General features: G+C 41.1%; 1 protein-coding gene across 3 annotated transcripts; it reads left to right on the top strand.

The window, feature by feature from the left end:
• The first annotated feature begins 2149 nt into the window (after positions 1-2149).
• Positions 2150-10929, top strand: LOC135514249 (LIM/homeobox protein Lhx2-like). 3 transcript variants are annotated; one of them, XM_064937593.1, is made up of 6 exons: positions 2150-2247; positions 2581-2743; positions 4147-4349; positions 4741-5111; positions 8059-8261; positions 8766-10929. In XM_064937593.1, the coding sequence occupies exons 2-6, from the start codon at positions 2624-2626 to the stop codon at positions 9045-9047; spliced, it is 1179 nt and encodes a 392-aa protein (XP_064793665.1). In that variant the 5' UTR covers positions 2150-2247; positions 2581-2623; the 3' UTR covers positions 9048-10929. The 3 variants fall into 3 exon arrangements, with proteins under 3 accessions (XP_064793665.1, XP_064793664.1, XP_064793667.1); XM_064937592.1 differs by having other exon boundaries at positions 2150-2743; XM_064937595.1 differs by having other exon boundaries at positions 2150-2743; positions 8734-8887.
• Positions 10930-24302: the final 13373 nt, after the last annotated feature.

Below are 24302 nucleotides of genomic sequence, written 5' to 3'. Positions count from 1 at the left end.
TGTGATGTCATTTTCTCACACACATCTCAGGGATTTTCTGTCGCCCATTATTTTCCTGAACAAGGCAAGTCCTCCTCTGATGACGAAGTCCGAACTCCCCTCCCAATTAAGATCACATAGCTAATTAGAAGAGCGGATCCGGAGTAGAGGCTTAGACTACGGCCAGGGACAGCAGCGTCACCCGCCACGCAACACTGGTTTGTAACTGGAGGAAATGAGAAGGGAAGTCTTGAGTCTAAACGGGAGTACCATTGAAATCATTCATATTGAAGTGTGTGTCATTAGAACAGACACATCTTCAATTTGGGAGATTCTTCATTTAACCTAAATGACTCGCGCTGCACGAGGTGGATTTTGTTCACTTAATGTCACACATTTTGTAATGCTTGCGGTTGACACGGGCAAATTGTTGTTTTTAAATGACTGAAGAAAAATGCCTCTGAGTTGGGGGCCTATTGTGAGAACTTGTTGTTGATTTGATTTATTTTGTATGGATTAAACCGATTCAATACGGGCCTTAATTTGTGATACCAATTTGCCCTTATTAAAGGCCTATGTTGCTGGTATTTGTAACATGATACTATTTTTATTGAACCCTTATTTTACCAGTAGGTTTACTGAGAACCCATTCTCATTTAAAACAACGACCTGGGGAATAGTTACAGGGGAGAGGAGGGAGGATATAGATTAAACAAATCGAACACAACATTTAAATCTATACAACATCACCGTGATGGAACCTTCATTTCAAATGACTATTATTTATTTCTTTGCTCAGTGAACGTCTTCTTACACTACAGTATACAACCTGTGCACTTTTTCGTAAGCATGTGTCTTTCATTTTGGTGTGCTTGGCAGGCCTATATTTGAATGAACTAAACTAACAACATGTAACTTGCATGTGACTTGCGTGTTTCTGTCTCAAATGTCGGCCAGGAGCTGAAACGGGAGTGACTGAATAGGTATTAATGACTTATTGTCAGCGTTTTGTGTAACCAGTTGTCTGGTGCTTCTTGCGGTTCCCATGACGCAGAATACATTGAGTCTCTATGATGGAATAAAATCATGGTGTCTCAGACGCCAGTGTGACATGCTCTAAACAGATGGTCCAATAGAGAAAGTAATGCAGGAGATCATGTAAGCTGTAATTTGTTAAATGTTATGAAATATTAAGATATAAAGATATAATAAATGGGTCAGGGTGGGTCAGAGAGAGAGAGAGAGAGAGAGAATTGAATTGAATTGAGAGAGGGAGAGAGAAAGAGCGAATTTAATTGAATTGAATTGAGAGAGAGATATGCATGAACGTCATGTGACAACGGTTCAACAAATCACCTTTAACCACACTCAAATCTTTGCAACACTGTCAAATCAATATTCCCGTTCTTCTTCATCTTCTTCTTCTTCTTCTTCTTCTTTCCATGTTGTTTTAGACTAGACTAGATAAGCTCTAAACTAAAGGTATCCAGACATCTAATCAAAAGCAGTCACAGAAAGGATGCGTCCAAACAGCATGACATGGACAACCAACGAAAGAATACTCCGCATACTTCTTCCACAGCAGTAAAATAGGAATTCGACGATGTTGAAGAACCAATGAACATAAATCGTGGAACGTGACGTAAGGGTCCCTGTAGAAAAGGCGCGGAGTGTATCTCAAGGCCAGAGACCGCGGAACAGTGATCGGGGCTGCCTGCTTGAGTCTTAATGTATAGTCTTAGTCGACTCCTCCTTCTCGATTACTCACATGCATCTTTCTTGGCAAAGAGAAACAAAATACTAAAGGAAAACAGCTTCTCTCAGACCTCCAACAGGATCCAAAAGCAACAAAAATTCTAATTGCAAGTTATAGCTTTTTTTGTTTGTTAAAAAGCATAGGCTACATGTAGATTTTCATAACATCAATGCTGTTTTAACACCAACTTGGACAGTGTATTTTAGTTATGTGACAAACTGAAGAGGACGCAGCTACATGGAGATGCACGCGCCTACAATCTCAGATGCTGTTATGTTCTTGATTTTTTTCTATTCCTTCGATTCGTGTGGAAATCATTTTAGTGTTACAGTGATGCAGGAGTAGAGGATTCCAATAAAAGTAGCCACAGTGTCCATTGGTCGAGTTAGTATTGGTCGGCGAAGGACTAATTCATTCGTTTACTAATGCCCTGCAAAATGTTTTAATCCAAATTCCCCTGAAGAAATAGGAGGAACCAGTAGCAGACCCATGCAACGGGGCTTCGATAGTTGGTATGTTTTTAATTCCTTAGGAATTATTTAGCAAATGGCATTTCTTCTCGCATGATAATGGAATAATATATTGGTATGCTGCATATAATTAATTAGCATTAGTAAAACGACGGATTCCGTCACTTTAATGACTGAATTATAGCCTATGAGAGAGAGATGCAGAGATTCGGATGATGATTTCCATTGGCAGATGATAGTGTGGAGAACACGTGTCCATTTTTGCCTCACATTTTTTTCTGACCCGGAATTCTTACATGTCACACCAAGAAGGGAAATAATCTGACTGCCAATGCACGGGCTAGGTTTGCGTCTTATGGAAATCTTTGGTTGCAGATCTGAGGAAAACACGTATAATATCATCCCCTCTGCGGCAACGATGCTTTTCCACGGACTCCCTGGAGGCGACATGCACGGTGTTGTGGAAGAAATGGAGCGGAGAGGAAAGAGCGAATCCGCAGCTATCAGTTCGGCCATAGACATGGGAGAATCTGAAACGGTAGGCAACTGAACAACCACACGCTGAGGGGCGATTGCAATCGAGAGTATAGCGAGCAGTTGTGTACATATATCATAATGAGCAGCGAAACGTTGATGCCGAAAATGCTGGAGCAGTGCACTATAAAATCATACTTGAGATAGGCTATTAAAACTTGTTGGACTACGATATAACTTTATTGTTATTATTTTGAAAAGGTCTTAAACAATGTATATATGATTGTGGAATTATTTTGAATCTCTATCACAATACAATGTAGCGTAATCTAATAATAATAGGCTAATGAATTCATAAGCATATGCTAATCTGTTAATAGCAAATATCAGGGATGTTTTTACTATGCACGCTCAAGTGTTTTTAAGCATGACATTGTTCTGGTGTTAGAGATATGTTGTGGATTTAAACGAATGTTTCATAATTTTCTACTTTTTAAATTGTACAACATTACACATTCATCAATTCGTTGTGCAAATGAGTATGAGGCCTATATGCTACTGTTTCTGCCCTTACAAATAAGGGTACAATTCATAGAGATATTTTTTACCTTTAGTCTAAAACGTGCATGTGTTCAAATCTTGTTTGATTAAATGTAACTTGAGTTAAATTACAAATGAATTCGTTAGAATAGTAACAAATGTGAGGGGGGGGTCTTCTTCCTATAAAATTGGCATTCACTTTGTTGCCTATATTTTTTGCCTTGGCCTAACGGGTGGATAGAAGTGGTTTGATCTTTGATCTGTTTGGCTATATGTAATAATGTATTCGTATTGTGGTGAATTTCCTTGTTTTGTTATGTGGTATTAGCCAAATCAAATTTGGCTAAATCCCCCCCAATAATAATAATTGTCCCAAAGGTGTTTAAGAAATGATCATTTTCATGAAACTTTTTAAAAGAGTAAAACCATTTTAGAGAATAGGCCTAAAGATAATGAAGTGTGTGTGTTTGTAAGTGTGTTTTGATTTGATTAGGAATTCTGAAATCGTAAATCTTGATGCGAGTAAGCCGTTTTATTTTGAGGACTACAGGCTACATAACATGTGCTTTGTTGTTGTTTATGGATTAATGTTTCACTTTTAAATGCCCAAAATGTTTATGACAAGGTATGCTTTGGTCTAGAATAGGATACAGTTAGCCTATCTATAGGCCTGTAAACTGGCATATTTTAATTGATGTGAAAAACATGTTCCTTCATTTCTAGACTAACTAAATAACCCTTGTATTATGCGTTGCAATGCCCTCAGTCAGATATTACAATATGTTCATGCAAAACATATTTAAAAGAAGGTCTGATAAAAAAGGAGCATATCTTCGGGCGGGAAATTATATATTATTTCGATATGGGTGTTTGATGACATGTGGTTGGTCTGTGTTTTAAGTTTGTGTTTGTTTGGTTGTCTTCTAGAACATGCAGTGCATGAACAGTGACAGGGTGGCTCTGTGCGCGGGCTGCGGTGGAAAGATAGCTGACCGCTACTACCTGCTCGCGGTAGACAAACAATGGCACATGCGCTGTCTCAAGTGCTGCGAGTGTAAACTCAACCTGGAGTCCGAGCTCACCTGCTTCAGTAAAGACGGAAGCATCTACTGCAAGGAAGATTATTACAGGTAACTCCATCAACTCCGCCAAAATGTAAATGGGTTTGGTGATTATGAACAATAACAAACGTTTGAAGTCAGATTTGCCCTAAAAACAGTCATCCCTGGACACATGATATTTAATTTGGGCATTACAACACCATATAATAGGCTTTAATATAGTCTATAGCGTGGCCATACTACAGAGCTTCGACACAACATTAAAAGTGCCCTTGCGCAAAACGCATTACATATGGCCTGTGTGAGAGTTTCAAAGTACTGTTCTGTTTCAAAGCGGGACATGGAGTAGGGTTACATAGCTGCCAATGTACTGTATGTGCTACTAATTGACGTGGTTAAGCCTAATTCACATCTAATCCAAATGTGTCCATCCACTGACTAGGTTCTGTTTTCTCTGCAGAAGGTTTTCGGTCCAGAGATGTGCCCGGTGCCACCTCGGGATCTCGGCCTCAGAGATGGTGATGCGGGCCAGGGACTTGGTGTACCACTTGAACTGTTTCACCTGCACATCCTGCAACAAGATGCTAACGACTGGGGACCACTTTGGCATGAAAGACAGTCTGGTCTACTGTCGGCTGCACTTTGAAAATCTCATACAGGGGGAATATCAGACACATTTCAATCATGCGGATGTAGCCTCTCACAAAGGACTGGGACCTGCCAACGCTTTGGGACTATCCTACTTCAACGGCGTGGGGACTGTGCAGAAAGGGCGGCCCAGGAAAAGGAAAAGTCCCGGGCCAGGAGCAGATTTAGCAGCCTACAATGCCGGTAAGACGACAGTGATAACATGTCCATTTAATAAAGGCCTTTTCAGAACAACGCCATATTGACTCAGTGGCCACTCCCCCTAATCAAAAAGTTTTCATTGCGTATGACAAAATTACATCACTCTGCAATTTATAATTATTGCCAAGTCCAAAGCAGGCCAACAATCATTAAAGGGTGGGACTTAAAAGTGCAGGCGAGTCTTTATCCGAATGATTTTACGCATGGTAATCATTTAAAAAGAGTAACTTAGTTGTTCTCAATAATATATAATCTACATTCGATGCAACGACAATTTTATATAGATGTTGCATGCTTTTAGGCTAATGTGTTTGTTATCTCAATCGTAACAGTTCCTTCTCATTCAAATAGAGAGGTGCAAAACATGTCGCCCTCTTCATTGCATCAGTTAATCTCTAACGATTTAAATAGCCTATCATAACCAATTGATGTTATGATATTTTTGTTTTTGCAACCATTTTTTTCAAACCAATATTTCAATTACTTCTTTCTGTTCTTTGATTTGAGGTATAGGCTATTATTTCTTAGGCTTAAAAGGCACATGTGGCCTATAGCAGAAGACACGTAGCAAATTATTTGATTCTACTATACAAAGTTGTTTTTTAATCAATCATGTTCTTTACCTCCATGGACGTTCGGATTTTGTTAATGTCAGAAAAGTATCGTAGCCCAAAAAGGTTGTAATATTGCATATCTTATTTGTGCTCTGGAGAAAGTAAATACCAAATGTGACCATTATTGTAGGCTACACTGTCGTTGGACACATCTGAGTTAATTTAGGCCTAATATTCAAAACATTTGACATCATTTCTCAGACGAGATTATAATATGGTGGTTTACCAAATTGCTGCCGATTATTCATCCGAAATCCCCCTCTCCACAATTCAATTGCAATTCAACAGTGTGTGGCAGGGCAGTTTTATCCATAGCATTTTTCCTCCTGTCCTCTAAAAAATGTTTTTGAAGTTCCGGCTTTCGCCTTAGCCATTTTCCACTTGTCAGGCTCTATAGACGTCTAAAGTTCCCCTTCTCGCTCCGATGCGCACTCGGGGACCGGTTGGTCTGGGACGTGGCCCGGATGGGTGTGCACTACAACAGATCAATGAGGCTTGACGAGTTATCCAGTAGTGATTGTGGCCAATGAGCAGTTGTTGCAACAGCAAAATCATTTCTATCATCAAGAAAGGCCCCTTCAACAAGCATAATTGTCTTCTTGTATCGACATTTGTGTCTTGGGAATGAAACATTGCCGTCAGTTATTGTGTTATTAAACTGTTTTCAGGTGCATTCCATGCAGCTTTCATCACATAAGTCAATCGGAGAATAAAACATTGACAAAGGGCAGGTGAATCGATCTACCTTCAGGATATTGTCCTACGGGCTATTCAAATAGGCGTATATAAAATCACTTTTCTATTTAGGCCTACGCATCACTAGCCCGTGTGTCATCATTCACTTGGTCATATGAAGATTTTCCACATGGTTCATCATCTGATTGAGTCACCATACTTTTTCATCCAGTAAACCCAAGTAGCATGTCTCACAACATCTAAGCGAGAAGGGGAGGGGGTTGGTCCGCTACTGCCCTCTACTGTTTACGGATTGGGCCCCTGACTGCTGTACAGATCAACCCTACTGCATTTGATTAATAAACAACCTATTTAAAGTAGGCTATTGACTAAAGTCACCCAGCAATCGTTCACAAACGAAATCGACGTTGTGCTTTAATAAACATTTAATACGTTTCTGAATGTGTTGTGGTCTGTAGAAGCTAACCTATACATTATTTCCAGCTGCTATTAGAAAGGTACTCAATCAGCCTATCAATTGCCTTTGAGAATTTGCGAAATATAAATTCTTTTTATGTATGCATGGTGTTTGTGGTTTATTATCTGAAGTGTTATTCTGAGAAATTTGAATGACTAATATTTATTGTAGGCAGCATTAAATATGTCTGAACTGTCATGAATAGATAGCGACACTTAAGCATTTGCCAAGAAAATACTGTCATGGAAATGTGTCATGTTTTTGCGTCCACGATTTGATTATCTAGGGCAGAATATAGCATATGACAATTAATATTACATCAGCCATCACACAATTAGGGTTATTATTATTAGTAGTAGTAGGCCTAGTACTAGTAGTAGTAGTATCAACCTATATTAATTCGACTATGTTTGTATTTATTTTACCCGTTTTATGTGCTTATTATTTCAATTCAATTCATGGCATTTTTATTTCGCAAACTGCCAATGCATATTTCACAGCGTAAGACCTCTACGTGTAAAGACACTCCAGCCAATACTAGCCAGAAAGTCATTCACATACACGTATTTTAATTGGTTGATATTTTACACAACCCGCCTATGACACCATATAGTGAGTCTCTGCTTAATGTATGTGAATCTAACACTAGCTATCGCCCTAAAAATGTGTCATTATTAGAAGTCAATGTTCATGTTAATAACACTGACATATACAAATATCACAAATACATCAAATATCTTACAAATATAATATCATATTTGGATTATGGTACTGGGTGGTGTAAGGGCCTTATTAGACATTGCTGTTCAATAGTAAGGCTGTGGTTGAATTTACAATCACTGTTCAATTATACCTACGATTTTCATGTTTGTATTCCTCTCCACGCTCTCTACCCAACATTGCATTACTAAACACATTTTAAAACATGGCATTAAAAGCCAGCTACACTCACTGCTGGGCTGCATATAAGTCAGCATGTTGCTGATTTGATTAAGGTATCAATTCAATACACAATGTCGAAAAATACATAACATGGTCATGTTTAACTTATCCACTTGTTTGTGAATGAAACACCATATTCAGGTGGACTAACCAACATCTAAAATGTGTGTGTGTGTGTGTTTGTGTGTATGTGTGTGTATGTGTGTGTGGTGTCCTCCAGCACTCAGCTGTAATGAGAACGACGGCGACTCTATGGACAGGGACTCCTACAGCTCCAGTCAGAAGACCAAGCGCATGCGGACCTCCTTCAAACACCACCAGCTGAGGACCATGAAGTCCTACTTTGCCATCAACCACAACCCAGACGCCAAGGACCTGAAGCAGCTGGCCCAGAAGACTGGCCTCACCAAGCGTGTACTACAGGTTAGACACATGGCCTATACTGTATTGTTCCTCATATTTAACCAAATGAGAAACTACACACAAATGGAAAAATGAAATGTGTTCTTGTGTATTATGATGGCAATACAATTGAATAATGGGATGTTGAAATTAAACGAGTAACAAAGGGACATTTTTCTATTTAAATTTCCAGATAGGAATTGTAAGGAGTGGGAGTAGTAAAAACAGTCTGTACTGTTTATTATGGGGAGCGGGGAAGCACAACAGAGAGTGCTTGATTTCCACAAAGACGACAGCAAATTATCTAGGGGACTGAAGAAAAAAATGAGACAAAAAGGTTTCTGAACAAAAATTCTGTAAAAATCGCTCCGCTTTAATTAACGCTCCCAGAAAACAAAGCAGTCATTTTGCTTTGATGCGTTCTATTTTTCATGCCTGTTATTCCAGTTGAAACCTTCCCTCTGTCTTTTCCCCACGGTTCCATCACTAACAGTCGCAACGATGTTGCCTTGCTGTGGTACACAGGTCTGGTTCCAGAATGCTCGGGCCAAGTTCCGGCGGAACCTGATGAGACAGGAGAACACGGGCGTGGACAAGACCTCAGACGGCTCCACCCTGCAGGGGGGCACACCCTCTGGCCCCGCCTCAGAGGCCTCAATGAGCCCCTCCAGCACACCCACGACCCTGACGGACCTGACCAACCCCACCATGCCCACCGTCACCTCCGTGTTAACCTCTGTGTCTGTCAGCATGGATGTTCACGAGTGCAGAAGCCCATCGCAGACCACCCTGACCAGCCTGTTCTGACGCCCCCTCACAGACTGCCCCCTTCAGCTTCCTCTGATGCCCCCAACCCTTTAAGCAAACACCCTGACCCCCCCCCCCCTCGACTCTGTCCACTCGGACCCTAAACACAGACCTTTGACAGAGACATTGAATGGACTAGTAAAACTAAGGTAAAGGAAAGAGGATCTTACTTTTACTCTGAGCCCATTTTAGAATATTTGCATAGTGAGGCTGCAAAGCCTTGCAGAAGGAACCGTTGTTGTTATTCTGTTGTTGTTGTTGTTGTTGTTGTTGTTTTGTTGAGAACTGAAGAGACTTGATTTGCATTTTTCAGTGTTTACAGAATGAAACTTGGGGAAAAAAAGAAGAAAAAAAAACTGCTTAATTTTGGAAATTCATTTTTTCCAGCACAATATTTATGTTGTTGTACAGGAGCCACTGTTAGGAAACATTGAGAAGGATTGTAAAATGATGGGAAATCTGAGATTAAACACAGGCTAAGATATCCTAAGACTGCAATGTGCCTTACACTCCATTCTATCTTCAATTGGCCCCAACATATCCAGACCTATTTCTCCCAGTAACATCAGATAGATACACATGTTTTGAACCAACAGAGAGTATATTGGATCAAGGGTATAGGAGTAAATGTGTGTGTGTTCCGTGTGTCTGGTGCATGTGTCTGTGTGTGTGTGTGTCTGTGTGGGTTTGTGGTCTTAACTGCTGTTGAATAAATCAAAAATTACATATTTGCACGCACACACAAACACAGATCTGGCGTATGATATCATACAATAGGTTGAAATGAAACAGCCAATGAAAGCTTGTTTTGTTTTGAAATATTGTGATCTTACGATTTGCATTTATCTTACAAGAACATCAACTCTATACCTCATTTACATAAGAACTTGATATCAATGAAGATGGTTTTGCTGGCTAAATCCTGCTGTGACACACAGTGCACACTGGCATCCCGACCTCTTACCTCAACTCAGCTTCCACTGTTCAACACAACTGGGAATTTTGAATTGCAATTGGTCAAAATGTTATTTCCCCCAACAGGAGATGAAGCACTAAAAGCCAATATAAGGCTATTTTCAAGTGTATCTTTAATCAGACACAATGTAGCATGATATGTGTAGGCAGCGTGTTATGTCCAACCAAGAGAAAAGGCCAGCTATTTATATTTGTGTTCCAGTAAATACCATAATTATCATAAAGCTCTAATTGTGGGCTTCTGTTTAAGTTGTGCAACCATTTACTTCCAAATTCTGTTACATGAAACAACAGTCAACTGGCTACAAATGTTTAATTTTCCCTTTTGTGTACAGTATCACAAGCCAGATATTTTACTCATAGGGACAAAAGGATGAGTTTACGAGTGAGAATACGCAGTCATATGGTTCCTTCCACCTTCATCCCTCAAACACTACTACTACTACTACTACTACTACTGTACCAGCTACTGGTCTCCAATGATGTATGGTTATTGACTGAGGACTTACTGTTTTCCTGCACCTTCTTGTACAGATCCTGACCCTTCGATGTAGTCTTCAGTTCTGTAAGAAATATAAAAAATCAATTATAACTTATGTCATCCTTACAAATTTGTTCCTTCACGTCTGTGCGTTTTGTATTACACCATTAAAAGCACTAACCTATTTTGCATTGCTCGACTAAAGCCTCACATTGAGATGGTCTGTCATCTATCTACTGTAGTGGATGGTGGTACTGTAGATGTATTGTCATAGGATCAAATCTGTCTCTACATATGCATTCCCTTCCTTTCAGCATTCCAGGGATTCTGTGCTCGTGTGGCAGATCCAGTCTAGAACCATTATTGGAATTGCAGAAATGAGGGCCATGCAAGGCCTGCTCACATAACCATTCAGACCCGGGCCGACTGGCTTTTATATGAGCTAATGTTTTTTCGGGGAATTTACTCGGCCACAGACAGTTGAAGAAGATCTGAACTCTCACAATAAAGGCACGGTTTGGACCAACCTCTAAGCCCCTGACTGGTATAAATCTGGTTACTTAGCATCCGCCATGTTGGCTCCGAGTTATAGTATGTCAACAGGCTGGTGGTGCTACCATACGTGACCCGGGTTGCTGTACACACTATGTCAACCAACCCGTTAACATTTAACAATAAGCCAACATAGTAACACCTACTCTGTGTGGACCAGAAAAGTTTACTTTATTAATAGCAACAAAACAAGCTTCTCTAACCAAGAGACCGTTGATTGCGGTTGGTAATCATAAAACAAACTGTTTCGTGGGCAGCTTTCCCCTCTCAGCTGGGGCAATATGTGTCCCATTTTCTCATGGCACCAGTGACCGCCCGCTCAGCTGAAACTAATAATATGAGGAATTTCATCTCTGACTGTAAATCCACACCAAGCCAGACTAAAGGCGTCCGCGTGGTTCCTCACTGAAACAGTTCGGAAGAGTTTGTACATATATTATGATGACATATTTGTGACGATTTTGTTCATTTTGGACTAGGGTAAGGGTTTTGTTCGGTTGTTTGGGCACACACAAAAGTTTCTTGAGGCAAACCAAAGTCGGTTGCTGAAGTCTACTCCCCTTTGTCGGTGATTAGTCAACAGTAGGGATGCTTCAATAAAGTCTTTGTTGTCATTCAACGAGAGATTACTCGTTTTCATGCCATTTTCTTATTTAGAAATACTGCACCAGACATCTTAGTTAGCTTTTTGAGTTATCTGAACTAATTCGGACTATTTTGAGGAAGTCTATACTGGCTAGGCCATCTCAAAATGGTCAAACAGTACTATAAGCGAATGTCTTATGGGAGTATGCAAGCACACTTGTTCGATTTGCTTAGCCGACATTGGCTAGCCGCCAGCTGTACTGAAGCATGTTGAAGCCTTCGGTCCTTCCTAAAATAATTAGGAACTCCCTTTCTCTCAACAGAGGAAGCCTCCTCGCTGGTAGCCCAAATTGCTCTCAATAAACTCAAAAGGGCATTGGATAGCATGAATAAAGGCAAATCACCTGGATGGGACGGTGTTCCCCTTTAGCTCTGTTTAACATTTTGCAATCAATTAGGTCCACTATTGCTCAAAATGATTAATAAAACCTTTCACAAATGTTCATTTGAGATGTGAATACAGCAGTAATTTTGCTTTTATTAAAAAAAGGTAAGGATGCCACCCAATGTTCTCACTATCGCCCCCTATCTTTGATAAACACAGATTTTAAACTGTTTTTCAAAGTGTTGTGCGGACCTGTCTTGAGACTTACCCAAATTGGCCCACACAAACCTTTCAAGTTTATCCTCGGATAACCTCAATCGACTATTATATATCTTAAATGCATAATCAGAAACAACATCTCCTTGGGCTGTTTTATCTCTCGATGCAGAAAAAGCTTTTGATTGATGAGAATGGTCATACCTCTGGTATGTCTTGGAACATATGGGAATTGGCTCAACTGTCATGAACATTTTACTGCAGTGGGCTAAGTCTTGGTGTTTCTTGGTAGTCTTAAACAAATCTACTTTGAAACAAAGATATACACCTGACACATATGGCTATGGGCTTAAAAAAGAAGATGCCTTTACCATGTCTGATATAGAGTTGAAATGTATTACATTTTGAGTTTGCATCTCAATATTACACTTTACATACATTACAGAAGACTGAAATATAACAAAACCGTTTGCCATATAGAAACATCAGATGTTTAAATATTTGTTTAAAGTAATGTTTATGAATTATGAAAAAGATGAATAACATTCCACCCATGGTGCCACTAGGTCATTTGATTGCAGGAAAGGGCTACTATGATTTAAATACACTTTGCCAATTCCTTAACCATAGTTATAACAGGCAATATCTTCTCTGCTCCATTCAGAATCACTAGAAGCAGCAGAGAAGGTGATTACATTTGAAATGTTCTATTTTGTATTATCCCTGGGCCCAGGCAATTCATCAATCAAAAATAAATAACACCAATTTCCCTCAAATCTACTGATCACTTCATCTTATTATGCGTTGGTGATATTTTACTTTATCTAGGCAATGTATCTCAATCGCTCCCAAACACATTGAAGACCATAGATAAATTCAGCTTAATCTCAAGTTATAAAATGTATGGAACCAAATCAGACCCACTGCCTCTCTGGTTCCCGATGGAGGACTCCATCTCTACTTATAGAATCACAATTTTCCCATTTGAAATATTTGGGGATCAGATATATTTCCTTCCTTGGATTAAACCACTGCCAGAAACTTTAACAGAACGCTCAAATCAATTCAAACCGACCTCAGTAGATGTACATCTTGTTGCTTTAACCAGCAGAATATCTATTGTAAAAAGGAATATACTGCCACGGCTGTATTTCTGTAGTTCAATGCTTCCCATGTCTCCCCCTTCTGGTTATTGGGATAAAATCGGTTTGGTTTCAAAATGTATATGGCAAGGGAAGCTATCCTGGATAAAAGTAGCACATTTACAAAGAGGGAAAGATATAAAATATGTGGGGGATTGGAAATGATGCAGACAATTACATTGATGGAATCTACAATCTACCTGTGCTATTAAAGCTGATCTACCCCCTAAAAAAATCCAAAAATTAAATTAAAAGAAAAATAAATAGGGAAAGATGTGGGGGGACGATCAGTACCAAATGTAAATTGTATTTCCAGGCATTACAATTTTGGCCCATCCTAAATTGGTTTAGACATGAGTATTCCTCCAACTGGCTGAGCATAGAAATAAAGATGGTGTCTCCTTTTGCCCTGGAAGAGGGGGTCTTCACTGATATTGCTCTTAAACAATGTAAACTACGTTTTGGTCCTATTATTGCTAACACAATCTCTATTTGGTGCAACATTTAAAAACGATTGAACTGGGAATGAAAATGGCATGTCCATAGTCCAATATTTCACAATAATGCCTTGTGGTCTGGAGGGCAGCCTACTGCAACCCCACACTGGTTGAAATGTGGAATCCATACCCTTGCCGATATCATGGACAGTAATGGTTTGAAAACGTTCCAAGATTTGAAAGACACATACACATTACCAGACAACTCCTTTTTTTCTATATTTCCAACTTAGGTCAGCTACGCTGGCCTATGGAGTCTAATGGGGAAGCCAATTACCGAACCATTCAATTATGGGATTTATAGTTAAATTATCTGAGAGGACTGATCTCTAAATTGTATAAACAACTTTTGGAAAGCTCATATTCTGAGCAAGCAATTAAAAAGATATGGTTCACCAATCTAAGTGAATCTCAACAACCCTTTAACTGGAACAGAATATTAAACAATATGACCTCCCGCAATCCGAATCATCGACTTACACATTTTAAGTTTGTTCACAGACTGTATTTAATACCAAGGAAATGTTTTACAAGGAAATTGGCCCCAACTCCCAACTGTTCACTGTGTCCCTACATCAGGTAGGCACATTCCTTCATATGTGGGAGTGCCCTGCAGTTAATTTCTTCTGTGACAAAATTACAAAATTCATTTTGAAGCGCATGAATGTAAATATTCAATGCGTTGTATCTATTATCTTACTTAATGATGATAGCTCCTTGAATCTCTCAATCAATCAGAGACAATTAATGCTGGCAGGCAGCACTGCTGCAAAAGAACATGTTGGCTCTGAGATGGCAATCACCACTCTCTCCCAATTTGCCAGTGGATAAAAGAACGACTAGAAGGTATAACATTAGAGTTATCGACAGAGAGAATGAATGGTGCTAGTCAATGAGCAACCGAGAACTGGACAAATACACTTGACTCTGTAAAGAATAATCTCAGTTAAAACTCAATGCATATAAATAAAGAACCTATAAAGCCCAACCCATACTGTACATACACTACATGGCCAAAAGTAAATTAGCGGATTCCTCCATTTCAGCTACACCCGTTGCTGACATGTGTATAAAATTGAGCATACAGCCATGCAATCTCCAAAGACAAACATTGGCAGTAGAATGGCCCATACTGAAGAGCAAAGCGACTTTAAAACCTCTACAAGATCGGTGTCACCCCGCGGGAGGGTTAAGCTAACGTGCACTAATGTGATTTACATGATGTTGTAAGTAACAAGGAAATTCCCAGGACATGGACATATCTGATATGGGCAGAAAGCTTAAATTCTTGTTAATCTATCTGTACTATCTGTACAGTAGCTATTACAGTGAAATAATACCGTGCTATTGTTTGAGGAGATTGCACAGTTATGAACTTGAAATTGTATCAATAAACCAATTAGGCACATTTGTGCAGACTTGATACAACATTTTGAACAGTAATGCAATGGATCATTGGATCAGTCTAAAAATTTGCACATACACTGCTGCCATCTAGTGGCCAAAATCTAAATTGTGCCTAAACTGGAATAACACATTGTGGCCTTTCTCTTGCATTTCAAAGATGATGGAACAAAACAAGTGGAAGCAACAATGACTCAGCCGTGAGGTAGTAATCCACACAAGCTCACAGAATTGGACCGCTGAGTGCTGTAGCACGTAGCGCATAAAAATCATCTGTCCTCGGTTGCAACACTCACTACCGAGTTCCAAACTGCTGATGGAAACATTGTCAGGCCAAAAGCTGCCCGTCGGGAGCTTCGTGAAATGAGTTTCCATGGTGGAGGAGCCGCACACAAGCCTAAAATCACCATGCGCAATGCCAGTTGTCGGCTGGAGTGGTGTAAAGTGCGCTGCCATTGGATTCTGGATCAGTGGAAATGTGTTCTCAGGAGTGATGAATCACGCTTCACCGTCTGACAATCCAACAAACAAATCTGGGTTTTGGCGGATGCCAGGAGAATGCTACCTGCCCGAATGCATAGTTCTAACTGTAAAGTTTGGTGGAGGAGGAATAATGGTCTGGTGCTGTTTTTCATGGTTCGGGTTAGGCCCCTTAGTTCCAGTGAAGGGAAATCTTAACGCTACAGCATACAATGACATTCTAGACATTTCTGTGCTTCCAACTTTGTGGCAACAGTTTGGGGAAGGCCCAGTCCTGACAAGCAACCATAGTTGCTAGGGGAATGGGAATGGGTGGAAAACATGGTTTCAGGGTGTGGGACGGGAGGTGGGTGGTTGGATGGAGACATGTTGGATGGGTGGTTTTGGGGGAATGGGATGTGGCTCACTTCTTTTTGTTTCTTTTCCTTTACATACTAAATGTATTACAACGTATTTTGTTACTCTAATATGATCATAAGGACCAATACCTTTTTTTCCTTTATTGTTGTTGTTGAGTGGCAGCTCAAAGGTAAATACGAAATGAACTGAATATTAAATTACATGAATTTGTATGTTGTACATGTAACCCCCCACCCACCCATCAAAAAAAGGACAAAAAGGACAACAAATAATTGTAATATAAAATAAAGGTATGAGGAACTTCAACCTAAAAATATCAAGAAGGTTTACACTATTTTAGTTCTATACATGTACATTTAATTAGGGACATGACCTTTGGAGAATAATATCCATTATGTTACGTAAGCTCAACATATTTGACCATACATACAGGTCCTATTGATATGTCGCTTTACTACAGAAATACATTGATCAATAAATAATATTACTCGCCTCACAATCTCGCTCTCTAGTCAGGGCTTTTGCATTCTCATCAGCGATGGTTAGCATTGTGCCCTAAAACTGTTTCAGGAGTCTGAGTTGAAATGTTAATTGGCCGACATACTCACAGATGTCTGGTGAGCACACCTGGCTACTCTCGCACTTACAGCTCTCTCCGGCAGTTCTCCCCAAAACAATCAACACCATATGTGTGATTTTATATGGATCAGCTAATGAATGTGCGTGTGTGTGTGTGCATGTGCCTGTGCCTGTGCCTGTGCGTGTGCGTGTGCGTATTCATGTGAGTTTACATGTGTGTTTTGGTTCCTGTGTAAAAGTGAGAGACAGCGAGAGAAAGTGTGAGTGTGTGTGTATGCGTTTGTATTCGAGTGTGTAGGTGTACGACAAGGGTATAATGGAGTGTGTTTCTCTGTTGTATTTTACATCCGTTCCATAGAATATTCAGCACTAACGAAGGTAAACAAATAGAGGCAAGAAGCGGACTGACATCTAATAGTGTGGCCAAGGCTGAGTATGAGATAATGGAAGAAATGCCATTCAAATGGTAGAACTCAAGTGGCAGTTAACGATTTTGGCTGCTTTGTTTTATGTTAATGTGTGATGTGAACCCACTGGTTCGTTTATCCAGTAATTACAAGAGAAGAAAATCTGAGGCCTGGCAACTATCATGCAGAAATAACAGAACAGCCTCATAACCAAATGTTTACAGTGTGTTAATGGATGCCTACGTCTGTTACAGAGGGACTGTTCTTTTAAGAACAATACCATTTGTTTTTAGGAATTTAGAACATTTAGGGAGAATGTGGACCTTTGAAAAAGTCCTTTCATGTCTCCAGACCGGAGACATTGCACCATAACAGAGAGGATGAAACTCTAGAAATATACAGTCGAATATCAGTGACGCCATCTTTGAATAAATACAACACAGACTGCTGCAATGCAGGTGGAAAGGGCTACTTCCCTTTATAAGTATTAGGTCACTGGTCTTCTTTATTACTATACTCTGGCTTTGGCAGAGTTCTGGGTGTCCTGGACAGCGCCTGTCTTCCAGGCTGGTCCCCACCCAGCTTTCCCATCAGAGAGACTGCCAAGCTGGGGCCGCGGTATACCACTGTTGGGTGTTAGAATCAGTCTCTGCAGAGGGTGCCCTGCCAATGTGTTACCCAGATGTACCTTCACACTCACATAAAGCTCTGTGATAAAGGCTTTAATAGAAAGAGGCCGATCTTTAAAACACATGACAGGCTATATAGAAATAGTGGGCCCTATAAAGTTTAATATGCAATATTACTGCCGAATTTCACCAGCGTAAGTGAAGGCCTTCTCTTAATATGAACTATTTTCTTCTTTGAAATGGAGATGCGGGATCAAAATGTAACAGAAACGCCTGAAACATCATTTTCGACCCACTACATGTGTCTGATGCACAATATTAATGGTAGGCAACCTTCAAATGAACATGAAATCTCTATTCACACGACATTCGTAGAACACTACCGGTTGGTCCAAAACGTCCTCTCCAATGTATAAAACATATTCTAAAATGGGAGCCGCCTGTGTGTAGGTCCCTGCAGTTACTCTCCGTAGGCTGGAAGTTCTACACAGAGTGGAGTACAAGTTCGAGATGAATACAATCAACTCAAGCTGGAGCTTCACACATTGATTACAGCCCGAAGTTCTACTGAACATGCCACTGCTGCACAGAGAAGAAAGAAAAATGGATGTAACAAACGAAGCTACTGTCTTTATACCCCAGCGTGGTTAAGAGGAGAGCACAAGGGGTCAGTCTATTGTTGGTGCTCTCAGTGGGGCTCCAGGCCCATGTGTCCTGCACGAACAAGCCCAGTCTGAGCCACTCACATAGGACTTGAGCATAATATATTCTGAAAATGAGATGCGGCCAGATTGCCATTCTGATTCCTCTGGTCATTATGTGTCCATTGAGGGCAGCTTTATCCCCTTCTCTCACACCCCGAGGCCCTCTCCATCTTAGGGCTAGCGGCTAATTAGCATGAGGAGGCCAGGCTAATGTGGAGACGGCTCTCTGTAATCACATTCACTCGATGGCTGAGGACGTGTGGAGAGATGAAATTAGAGTGATTAATTAGGCTTTGACACTCTGCCAAAGGTTCTCAATTTAGCCTTGTCACATCAATAAAAAAAGGCCTCTCCTCGGCCGCACGTGAGGTTGACCTAAAGGAGAGCGACGCGGGGGTATTACCAACAATTAAGACCAATTAGTGCAAGCAACCCTCCAATAGGAAGACACTCACACAAACATGCACAGATATAGGATCTTAATTTGAGCCAGCTTGCTACAGCAGAATAATAAATAACAGGAAATACGAATTATTATGTGGATTATAATTAATGGACATTTTTGTAGAGGTTGATAGATTTTTTTGAAAGGGGAAATAAAGACAGAAATTTCGAAGTGAAAATGATTAACTATAGAAGCCCTTTTAAACCACAAATACACTAGAAGTTTAACATTTCCTGCATCGCAACAGGGTGATCAAATTAAGATCCTACATCTGTACCGGGGCCCTTATACACCGACAAATCTCCTAGGCTATGGGCAAGGCAGACTCACTGCACTGTGACTGGACCCCCACACTACCTTAAAGGGTCACTACATCTAAATCAAATTACATAACTTAATCATCAATTTACTATAAGAGACACTTTACTACGGTTCAAAAAAATGTATTTTAACAATTCACCAGGGAACTTTGTGAAATAGTGTACTGAAAGTTTGACAAATATTTGACATTGCTGAGAAGGTAAACCTACAATTTCTGGGGACATCCTCTAACGGGTGTTTTTCCTGACCTGAACTCTCATCACCCTTATCTGAAAGCAGAGCAACGTATTATAAAAAACACAAATGTTATGCAAAGCTCAACATCCCTCACCCTGACAGACAGACAGACAGACAGACAGACAGACAGACAGACAGACAGACAGACAGACAGACACACAGACACACAGACAGACAAGGAGGAGAGCTCATTTAATCCAATCCAGCCATTAGCATGTCTGTGGATGGGAGAATAGGAAAGGACTGCCTAAACCAGAGGAAAAATATTTCTTCATTATCCTCTCACCCAAGTGACAAATCCTCTCTGAATGGAATGGAATGTAGAAGGTTCCCTGGGACAAGCCGGGCTCCTGCTCTATTTAGATACACAGTGAAGTGCTGTCAGGGTGGCAGCGTGGTGTCTGGCGGAGCGCGGCAGGTTGGGGAACAGCGCTTAGCATGGAGTGGGATGGGAGCTGGGCTGCCTGCCTGGTAGCTTCCTGCCTGCCTGGCTGAATGGCTCTCCCTTTGGGCGCGGGCGTGCTTGCGGGTGCAGGCGCTGCACAGGCAGCTGTCAGCAGAAAGGTGGCATTTCCTGGGCTGACGCTGACAGAGGCTGTCTGCAGGCAGCGGGAGCGCAGCCAGACTGACATCCTGTTTATTCACAGATGACATCCTGGGCCGGGGATGGGTGTCGCTGGCATTTTGATTCACCTAGCGATGTGAAAACTTCCTGAAACAGCATGTGATGAATTCTTTGTAGAGTACACATAACGGGAATAATTGAATAGTTTCTGCAGCGGGTGTGTAGGCCCGTCATCTCTGCCGCCTGGTTGTGTGGGGACAAGGAGGTTGGATAACATGCATGAATGCACACACACACACACACGCACACACGCACACACGCACGCACACACACACACACACACACACACACACACACACACACACACACACACACACACACACACACACACACACACACACACACACACACACACACACACACACACACACACACACACACATAAATACATAATCAAACACACACCTAATGCTGATAAGATTTATTTCAAATCAGAAAAAATGGCTAACAATCCAAGGAAATGTTGGTTCATGTCTTCTGCAGAGCGGTGGTTCATCAATAAGCTATTCTGAAAATGGTTTGTGTTGTTGGAGTTGTGATTCAAATCTAGATCAGTGCATGGTCTACAGCACACGGCTATAAGATACACATTGGGAGTGAGCTCAAATACAGACAGGCAGGTGAAAGGACACCCCTAGAGTGGCTTAACCGGTAAGGAGTATTTAGGACCCACGGGATCTTTGACCCCTGCCCCTCCCCCGGTCTAACCTAATGCCTCCATTCAATTCACAGCACTCAGTCAGTGTGAAACAGGGTCAACCCGCTTACGCTCCAATCAATTGTTTCATTGTTTAACAGAGACAAAGGAACAATTAGGCCTAAGCTAAAGCATGCTCTATTGCTCATCATGTCCCACACATACCAGTGCACTCAACACACACAGACAACATACTGCACACTGTATAGACACATACAAGGAGAGGATTCTTGTAGCTGTATACACTTGCACATGAACATTCACAAGAGGCACACACATTTAGCAAAGGAGCATGGCTATAAATAAAGAGCAAAGGAGCAGTGGCAGATGATTGGAGGGAACATGAACATGAGAAAGGTTACAACAACGCAGCAGCACATTATTCTTGTTTGGATACAAGCTGCTTGATTCCCCCAAATGAGTGTTGAGGAATCCTGCGACATCAGCACTTAATCACCGCCTGTTCCCCATTATAAATCAGTTGAACTACTGACACCTGAACTTTATTCTGTACGCGTTGTAAAGGCCACAGGCACAGGCTCACGCTATTAGGAGGGAGCTGATCCATTGAGTGTACATTCAGGTCAGAAAGCAGGCCGTTGGATACACACTGCATGCATCACCCGAGTAATTGTGGAGCAGAAACAATAATAAGACAACAAATAGACAACTCATCATGATATCACCATCATTTTCCTGCTGTTTTCATCCAATATAAGCACAGGCCTGCAAATATGGGAGAAGGAAGCTCTTGCAATATCATGTTGATATTACAGTATTACACACAAGGAAATATAACAACATAAACTACCCAAACGTTATCAAGAAAACAGGTAGAATTTGTCCCCGTGATCCTTTTGGTGTCTGTATGTATTCACATCATTCTGTGCATGCATACGAGTATGCATGTGTTTGCTTGTTTGTGTGTGAGTGTCTTTGTCTCACATATACAAGGAGAATCCCATTGACGCTCATCTGTTGATGCGTCAATTACATCTTTAGCGAGTGTCCTCTGCATGTAGCTAGTACACCAGAGTTGTAAAGCCTGGTCCCCTGCTCCTCCTGCTCTTTATGTCTGCCAGACAATAGGGCAGACCTCCCAGCACTGCAGCTGGGCCTGGTCCTCCATACAACCGCACTCTCTCATGCCCTCCTCGGCTCCTGTACTTGGGAAAACTTCTCTGTGATTCAACTGTCACTCACGGGCGGCCAAAGCCCCAGTGAAAGGCTGTGTGCCGGCTGAGTGGTGAGCATTTCTGAGGCCCAAGCGGGTGGAGAAGAAAGGCCATTGTTCTGTTGCTCCCCAGTCCACCAGCCTAGTTCTCTGGGTCTCTGGAAATGGGGCCACAGTAAACAAACAATACACCCCGATGAATGGATAATGATGCACGTGTTTACTGAGTGGGATCTCAGCAGCGTGTTCTCTGTTCCCGCCGCAATAGAGACGCCATAAAAAGGGGGTTTGAATTCGCATTGGGCAAGCTTTTATTGAAGATTGTTTCTAAAGAGATTTCCCTGGACAGATTGAATATTTTGTTTGTTTTGTGTATCCTTGATACACTTCACTTATCCTTCTCAACTCTTCATTAAGGGAGAGAGCTTGACTTTCAGTTGGCTGGGTTAGTTTTCTCTTCATGATAAAGAGCTGCGTGAATCATGAAATCATGTAATCCTCAGGCTATGCAAGCAGTTTATGATTCATCTCTTCTCCCAGAGAGCTCTCCCATGCAACAACTTATCCGGCCTTTTCCCTCTAAGAAAGGAATGCTATTTGATTGAATCCATGCTATATCTTCTATAGTAGACTACGCAACGCAACAAAGAGTCACATCTAGTTGTTTCACCGTCTAGTCTGTGACAAAGGGTGTCTGTTATTCAATAATTACTACCCAACATGTTTCAATAGCATCAAGGTCACATTATCTGGCTATCCCAGCTTCGTCTGGTATATCGGACAAGCTTTACTACTTGTATTATGAGAGTGAAAAAAACATTTAATACCATTTTGGATTTATATACTAATTCATGTTTTGCTGTCGAGGGATGGCTGTCTGTTGGGAATGGAGGTGTTTCCAGTGTTCCTGCCTTTCTCCTTGAGGGATTAAAACATCAGACAAGCCACATGCATACGAGCTCCAGAGCAGCTCGTTTGTCACTTTCACAAGGGGACCGGTGGTATTGTTCTGTCTGCTGCACATTGGGAGGCTCACGGTCTTTGGTGCACACCGGAAGAAAGCACGGGAACAATTCCTCTCGTAAATCCCTCTCCTCACCTCACCTCACAAGGGCCTCCGCCTTGCATTCCCATGCCAGAGAACCGTCAAGCTCAGGGGGCTACTCATCAAAGTCACTTGACTCAAGAGAACTCTCTCTGAGAGGTAGGGGGCAATATGCTCTCTGGGGCTATTAAACACAAGCACTACAGAGGGTACTTGTTCCTCTTTTCAAGGACCGTGCGGGTGAACTATTGGATTCCTCATAATTCTTTAAGCATTTCAAGAGTGAAAAGGCTGGGGACAAGCTGAAGAGACTTTATGTTGACGAGACTGAAAGAAAATCCATAGGTTTAAGTTGAATAGTACATCTTAGTTAGGCTTTTGAGATGAGGAATGGTTTGTAAACGGATCAACATTACGGGAACTAAATACTACGGCTATAGATTTATTGCATTTCCGTATGCTTGTATATTTGTTTGTACAAACCTATGGACTGACACAGACACAGGCAGGTACCCACGAAAACACACAAACACTCACTCACTCACTCACACAGGCGCACACACACCCACCATGAACCTCCTGTACTAACTTCAAACGGTGCTTTGATCAGAAATCTGGCATCCAGCTCTCTTGGATCCTCTTTTCTGAGATGTATTATGTCTTTAACAACTTTCTTTTCCTGTTGGCTTTATGAGCATCAAATCCAGAGAGCTGCGTAGGCCTCATGTTGGTATTGTCTTAGCCTTTGTCATGTGTCAGTCTTTCTGCCACACTTAGTTCTACGAGACATTAACAATAAGTCAGAATAAAGCTAGAGAAGGAAGCACTGCTGGGTAGACAATGGAATTTCTCCTATGAAATACACTATGAATGTGTTTTTGTACATATACCAAATGGAAAATATATATTTTTTTAAACGCTAAACTGTACAGGTCAAAGATATACAATCTGCTCCCACAAAAAAAATGCCATTATGTGAACACCTCTACCACAGAAATGCCCCGTGAGAAACTAATCATCTGGAATATGTTACTCGTCACTTTATTGTACAATAATGTCCGGATCCAGCTATTAACTAAGGAAGGAGAATCCAGCGCCATGGGGGTAAACTATTATTCATGTGATAACGTACATCATAAAAACAACTTAATATACCTGAGGTGCCCCAAGGGTATGAATTATGAAGGCATTTATAGGCGCCTCGTACACGGCTGTGTTTATTCTCAATTTATGGCTGACAGAGTCGAGAGCCGGAAAGCCACTTTGAAACCCCTAAAAAACCTTGTGTTTTATTACGCCACGGCAGCACTGCACA

This window comes from Oncorhynchus masou, chromosome 25 (genome assembly GCF_036934945.1).
Source record: "Oncorhynchus masou masou isolate Uvic2021 chromosome 25, UVic_Omas_1.1, whole genome shotgun sequence".
Classification (NCBI taxonomy): domain Eukaryota; kingdom Metazoa; phylum Chordata; class Actinopteri; order Salmoniformes; family Salmonidae; genus Oncorhynchus; species Oncorhynchus masou.
Note: the sequence above shows the minus strand (reverse complement) of the source record. Positions and strands in the feature narration are given on the sequence as shown.

Coding starts and splice junctions, on each gene's coding strand:
- LOC135514249 (XM_064937592.1), top strand. CDS start 2,537: ATGCACGGGCTAGGTTTGCGTCTTATGGAAATCTTTGGTTGCAGATCT. Junction 2,744..4,146: donor ACATGGGAGAATCTGAAACG/GTAGGCAACTGA, acceptor GTTGTCTTCTAG/AACATGCAGTGCATGAACAG. Junction 8,262..8,765: donor TCACCAAGCGTGTACTACAG/GTTAGACACATG, acceptor TGTGGTACACAG/GTCTGGTTCCAGAATGCTCG.